The 6,773-nt window shown below is 47.7% G+C and overlaps 1 protein-coding gene across 1 annotated transcript; it reads right to left on the reverse strand.

Annotated features, from left to right (window-relative positions):
* Nucleotides 1-5,458: 5,458 nt before the first annotated feature.
* Nucleotides 5,459-6,187, reverse strand: LOC119305985 (E3 ubiquitin-protein ligase Os03g0188200-like). Its single transcript, XM_037582352.1, has one exon. It carries the CDS (start codon nucleotides 6,103-6,105, stop codon nucleotides 5,563-5,565), a length of 543 nt encoding a protein of 180 aa, XP_037438249.1. The 5' UTR covers nucleotides 6,106-6,187; the 3' UTR covers nucleotides 5,459-5,562.
* Between the last annotated feature and the right edge of the window lie 586 nt (nucleotides 6,188-6,773).

Raw genomic sequence — 6,773 nt, forward strand, 5'->3', positions numbered from 1 at the left:
TATATCGAGAAGGAAAATTTACATGTTAACCCTGCTTTTTTATGGGAAGTTGCTTGGCTGAGAAGGAAACTTGCATGGATAGTTTCCTTGTGTAAGCTTACGCAAGGAAACTTGCATGGATAGTTTGCTTGCTTAATGTCGGATATTTTGCAATCAGTGTTTTTTCTTTCATTCTTTTTATGCTCTTACAATTTTCGACCTGGCGACATTGCCATGGACTGCTGATGACACCATAGTTGCTTGAGAGCTTGTCACGGGGAAGCGCGATGAAAGTTGGAAGAGCATGATGCAAATGGCTTGGACTTTCATCAAATAAGATCGAAATAAGATAGTGCGGCCGCCCTCGTCCAACATAAAGATTACAAATGTACCCCTTAATTTAGTGCCCTCCTTTTCTGGTGGTACATAGCAAAGAAAGCTTTACCTCAAGTAAACCTTCCTGATTAGACGGCAGACTATTCTCCATTACCTCTACGATAGTGGAACCCTACCGCTATAATGGTATGAAACCGCAATCCTTATTTTTCGGTTCGGTTACACATGATATATGATCAAGTCGCTCGATTGTTTTTCATCTTTCGCAGATCAATCCCCTTTGCTCTAGAACCCTCGTCCTCGCCGGGCAACACCATGGACAGTTGCGTCATCTCCGTCCAAGGCGAGGTCTGGACAAGACTCCCAATCTTTGCCACGGAGCTCCGGGTGTGCCATTGCCCTCATCTCCATCCAATCTCGTCCAAGGTGATGCCATCCCTTTTTATAGCACACAATTCCCCATTGACTTGTCTTTAACATCCATTGCTCTATCGATCTTTCAACTAACCTAACCAATGATTAGACAAATAAATGGAGAGCAATATTCATCTATATGGCATGCAAATAAACATGTATAATATGATCATAAAGTAGTAATTCATCATATATAATAACTAGCAAGATGCCCATGCATTGCACGGAACATCAAGTTGCATTTTTTAGTAAAACACCCGTTGTGATTGACCCATGCGGGAGTAATCCCATGTGTAAAAACTAATGATATCTGGAGAAAGAGGAGAGATATGGTGAGGAGGAGTGGGGCATGGTGGTGATTGGTGGTCGGACTGAGCGGAGGCATAGAGATGGACGATGCCAATAGCGGCCACCATGTTAGATTGTTCCAGAGGCTTCCTTTTTTAATTGCTCAATTATGAGGTTGTGGGAGATAAAGATGAACGAGGGAAGACCTTATCTGCAAATGTGGAGAGAGTTACGGGTATCTTTTTGCAAAATAACCATAGTGTGCTTTCTATCCGTCAGATATAGATCGGACGGTCTATATTGTAAGATGGCAGGCACACCATCATCACCAAATCGGTTTTTTTATAAGTGTAGAGATGATTCACTGCAAATTACAATGAATAGATCACAATCATGTTAGGCAACTCATGTGATCATTGTATTGAAGCATGAGAGAGAAGATGCTACTCCTTCCATTTCCCCAAAGAAGGCATATAAACTTTGTCTCAAGTGAAATGGTGCAAAGTTTGACTAAGTTTGTAGGAAAATGCATCAATTTTTGTCGTAAAGGACCATATGCGCGAACATATTGCCAGAAAAGACCACCAATGAATAGAGTTGCCAAAACTACTGTACCAACAGGTCTAACAAACAACCGGTGTCACTCTTGCCGCCTCAGCAGATGGGGTAAGGCTTGCCGCCGTAACCTGTGGCTGCAAGTCCATATGAAAAGATTTCACGCGTGGCAGGTCACTGCAACGGAATGTAGTGCACCACGCGTTGTTGCCGACAGGGACTAAGGCGACCAACACTATATGTCATTCATTCCCTACTTAATTAAGCAACATGGAGACCTGCATTCCTGGCTTCCTCCGTGATGTGTACATGGATCCAGACCGCACCGCCTCGAAAACATAAGATGACCCGCTACTGCTCACTGGCATGCAACACTTCTCTGTATAGTCTCGTGTTGGCTCATGTTCGAGTGGGCCTTGTTCCTCCCTAGTTGACTATAAAACTTCAATATATCCTTGCGTATGTTACACAAAATAAGCCCAAATGTATGACAACCCAATTTGGACCACTCGTTCCAACATAACAGTACTTGCCGCCTTAGCCCTTGGCGGCAAGTGCCACATGGTGCACACCGTTCAGTTCCATCGATCTGCCACTCACAAAATCTTTTGATATGGAACCTGCGGTTTCCTGCAGCAGGACCGCCACGGTAGTTTTTTGGTAGTTCTATGATGAGGTGATCTTTTTTGGCAATACTTTCCCGCGGGTAGTCCTTTACGCAAATTTTTTTATCAACAACTACAATACTTTTAAGGTGTATGGAGAAGGAAAACATACATGTTAACCCTGATTTTTTTGCGAAGTTGCTTGGCTGAGAAGGAAACTTGCATGGATAGTTTGCTTGCTTACGCAAGGAAACTTGCATGGATAGTTAGCTTGCTTACTGTTGAATATTTTGCCATGAGTGTTTTTTCTTTCATTCTTTTTATGCTCTTACAATTTTTGACCCGGCGACATTGCCATGGACTGCTGATGACACCATAGTTGCTTGAGAACTTGCCACGGGGAAGCACGATGACAGTTGGAAGAGCATGATGCAAATGGCTTGGACTTTCATCAAATAGGATCGAAATAAGATAGTGCGACCGCCCTCGTCCAAGATAAAGATTACAAATGTACCCCTTAATTCAGTGCCCTCCTTTTCTGGTGGTACATAGCAAAGAAAGCTTTGCCTCAAGTAAACCTTCCTGATTAGAAGGCAGACTATTGTCCGTTACCTCTACGATAGTGGAAACCTATCGCTATAATGGTATGAAACCGCAATCCTTATTTTTGGTTCGGTTACACATGATATATGATCAAGTCGCTTGATTGTTTTGCATCTTTCCTAGTTCAATCCCCTTTGCTCTAGAACCCTCGTCCTCACCGGGCAACACCATGTACAGTTGCGTCGTCTCCATCCAAGGCGAGGTCCGGACAAGACTCCCAATCTCGGCCACGGAGCTCCGGGTGGGCCATTGCCCTCATCTCCGTCCAATCTCGTCCAAGGTGATGTCATCCGTTTTTATAACACACAATTCCCCGTTGACTTGTCTTCAACATCCGTTGCTCTATCGATCTTTCAACTAACCTAACAAATGATTAGACAAATAAATGGAGAGCAATATTCATCTATATGACATGCAAATCAACATGTATAATATGATCATAAAGTAGTAATTCATCATATATATAATAACTAGCAAGATGCCCATGCATTGCACGGAACATCAAGATGCATTTTTTAGTAAAACACCTATTGTGATTGACCCATGCGGGAGTAATCCCATGTGTAAAAACTAATGATATCTCGAGAAAGAGGAGAGATAAGGTGAGGAGGAGTGGGGCATGGTGGTGATTGGTGGTCGGACTGGGCGGAGGCATGGGGATGGACGATGCCAGCAGCGGCCACCATGTCAGATTGTTCCAGAGGCTTCCTTTTATAATTGCTCAATTATGAGGTTGTGGGAGATAAAGATGAACGAGAAGACCTTATCTGCAAATGTGGAGAGAGATGCAGGTATCTTTTTGCAAAATTACCACAGTTTGCTTTCTATCCGTCAGATATAGATCGGACGGTCTATATTGTAAGATGGCGGGCACACCATCATCACCAACTCGGTTTTTTATAAGAGTAGAGATGTTTCACTGCAAATTACAATGAATAGATCACAATCATGTTAGGCAACTCATGTGATCATTGTATTGAAGCATGAGAGAGAAGATGCTACTCCTTCCGTTTCCCCAAAGAAGGCTTATAAACTTTGTCTCAAGTGAAATGGTGCAAAGTTTGACTAAGTTTGTAGGAAAATGCATCAATTTTTGTCGTAAAGGACCATATGCGCGAACATATTGCCAGAAAAGACCACCAATGAATAGAGTTGGCAAAACTACTGTACCAACAGGTCTAACAAACAACCTGTGTCACTCTTGCCGCCTCAGCAGATGGGTAAGGCTTGCCGCCGTAACCTATGGCTGCAGGTTCCATATGAAAAGATTTCACGCGTGGCGGGTCACTGCAACGGAATGTAGTGCGCCACGTGTTGTTGCCGACAGGGACTAAGGCGGCCAACACTATATGTCATTCATTCCCTACTTAATTAAGCAACCTGGAGACCTGCATTCCTGGCTTCCTCCGTGATGTGTACATGGATCCAGACCGCACCGCCTCGAAAACACAAGACGACCCGCTACTGCTCACTGGCATGCAACACTTCTCTGTATAGTCTCGTGTTGGCTCCTGTTCGAGTGGGCCTTGTTCCTCCCTGGTTGACTATAAAACTTCACTATATCCTTGTGTATGTTACAGAAAATAAGCCCAAATGTATGACAACCCAATTTGGACCACTCGTTCCAACGTAACAGTGGTTGCCACCTTAGCCCTTGGCGGCAAGTGCAGAATGGTGCACACCGTTTGGTTCCATCGATCTGCCACTCACAAAATCTTGTGATATGGAACCCACGGTCTCCTGCAGCAGGACCGCCACAGTAGTTTTTTGGTAGTTCTATGATGAGGTGATCTTTTTTGTCAATACGTTCACGCGGTTAGTCCTTTACGCAAAAATAATAATCAACAAATACAATACTTTTAAGGTGTATCGAGAAGGAAAACTTACATGTTAACCCTGCTTTTTTATGGGAAGTTGCTTGGCTGAGAAGGAAACTTGCATGGATAGTTTCCTTGGGTAAGCTTACGCAAGGAAACTTGCATGGATAGTTTGCTTGCTTACTGTCGAATATTTTGCCATCAGTGTTTTTTCTTTCATTCTTTTTATGCTCTTACAATTTTTGACCTGACGACATTGCCATGGACTGCTGATGACACCATAGTTGCTTGAGAGCTTGCCACGGGGAAGCACGATGACAGTTGGAAGAGCATGATGCAAATGGCTTGGACTTTCATCAAATAAGATCGAAATAAGATAGTGCGGCCGCCCTCGTCCAAGATAAAGATTACAAATGTACCCCTTAATTCAGTGCCCTCCTTTTCTAGTGGTACATAGCAAAGAAAGTTTTACCTCAAGTAAACCTTCCTGATTAGACGGCGGACTATTGTCCGTTACCTCTACAATAGTGGAACCCTACCGCTATAATGGTATGAAACCGCAATCCTTATTTTCGGTTCGGTTACACATGATATATGATCAAGTCGCTCGATTGTTTTGCATCTTTCGCAGATCAATCCCCTTTGCTCTAGAACCCTCGTCCTCGCCGGGCAACACCATGGACAATTGCGTCGTCTCCGTCCAAGGCGAGGTCCCGACAAGACTCCCAATCTCGGCCACGGAGCTCCGGGTGTGCCATTGCCCTCATCTTCTTCTCTCGAAAATCAACTTACACACCACTGAATTTCAAGCAACTTGCAAATAGCAAACGCGCTATCCTTATTAGTTATTATAAGCTGGGTGATCACTGAAAACAACAACCTGTTTGAGACATCGAAGTTCAGCTAAACTATAGCTATAGTGAACCGTGACCGCCATCTGCCGAGCCACACTCACGGTTGATCGGTCACACCGGCTCCGGAAGCGCATGAGACCCGGCGGCAAAACCAATGCCACCGCCGTGTCCGGCCGCGTAGTCCTCCTTGGCGTCGGCGCCCTCGACGTGAGCACCCACCGTGGCGCGGCAGACAGGGCAGGTGGGCGCGCGCGTGAGCAGCCAGCGGTCGACGCACTCCCGGTGGAACCCGTGGCGGCACGCCGGGAGCACCCGCACCTCGTCCCCGGCCGCGTACTCCGCCAGGCACACCGCGCAGTCGCCGGCTTCGGCGTCCACCTCCTCCTCCTTCCGGCCTCCGATGACATCGCCGGGCTGCTGCTGCTGCTGCAGGACTACCACCCGCACGGGGATCGTCTCGAGCGCGCGCTTGGTCTCCTCCCGCGGCGCCACCGCCCCTGGGCCGTCGCCATCGACCCAGATGTGTCCTTGTTGGTGCGCGTCGTAGCGGGTGGCGCGGATGCAGGCGTAGACCGCGCTGAAGACGACGTAGGAGACGGTAGCGACGAAGAGGACGATGGTGGTGCCGCTGAACACCGTCTCCAGGCGCGCCATCGGCTGCGCGTCCGTCGGATGGGCGGGATCCGGCGGGGGCGCCGGCGCGGCCAGGAGGCGGCGAGCGACCCAGCACCCGCCGCGTGGTTGCTGCATGGTGAACTAGAGTTCTAGGTTGTGCTGCGTGAAGAAGGTGTCTGAGCTCGACCTGTGGTTTTAAGGCGGGGGTGGTAGCTAGCAAGATATACTTCACGCGGGCATCCTGGCGAGAGAAACGGAAGGTGGAGGGAAGCTTCATAGCGTAGCCGCCCCGCTTCTCCGCGCGGCGCGACGCGCCGGGGGCTGTGTCTGCCCGTCCGTTTCTGCCGCTCAACGGTGGGTAGATCGATCCAGCCAGCCAGCCAGCCGGCTGCCATATTGAGGCGCTGCCGCGCGCACAGCTAGAGCGTGGCAATTTTCAACCGCGCTAACTCCTTTCCACGGGTAATAGACCCCACGTATCGGCCGGCTGAAGCTCACATCGAATCGGCCGCCTCGAGAACCATTGGATCTGGGGCAAACAGCAAACTGATCAGCCAACCGTGCACTCGCAACGTGACAGCCAACCGCTTATTTGCAACATGAGTCATGTTGCGCTCGACTGGTTGTGTCGTGTTAGCTTCGCAACAAGGCACATGTTGCAAGCGCAACAATTCCTCAAATTGTATTGGTCTCCATCCCGACAGAGT

Source organism: Triticum dicoccoides, chromosome 5B (assembly GCF_002162155.2).
Source record: "Triticum dicoccoides isolate Atlit2015 ecotype Zavitan chromosome 5B, WEW_v2.0, whole genome shotgun sequence".
NCBI classification, from domain to species: domain Eukaryota; kingdom Viridiplantae; phylum Streptophyta; class Magnoliopsida; order Poales; family Poaceae; genus Triticum; species Triticum dicoccoides.

What these genes read in the sequence shown, in the direction of transcription:
- LOC119305985 (XM_037582352.1), bottom strand. Translation starts at nt 6,105, where the DNA reads ATGGCGCGCCTGGAGACGGTGTTCAGCGGCACCACCATCGTCCTCTTC.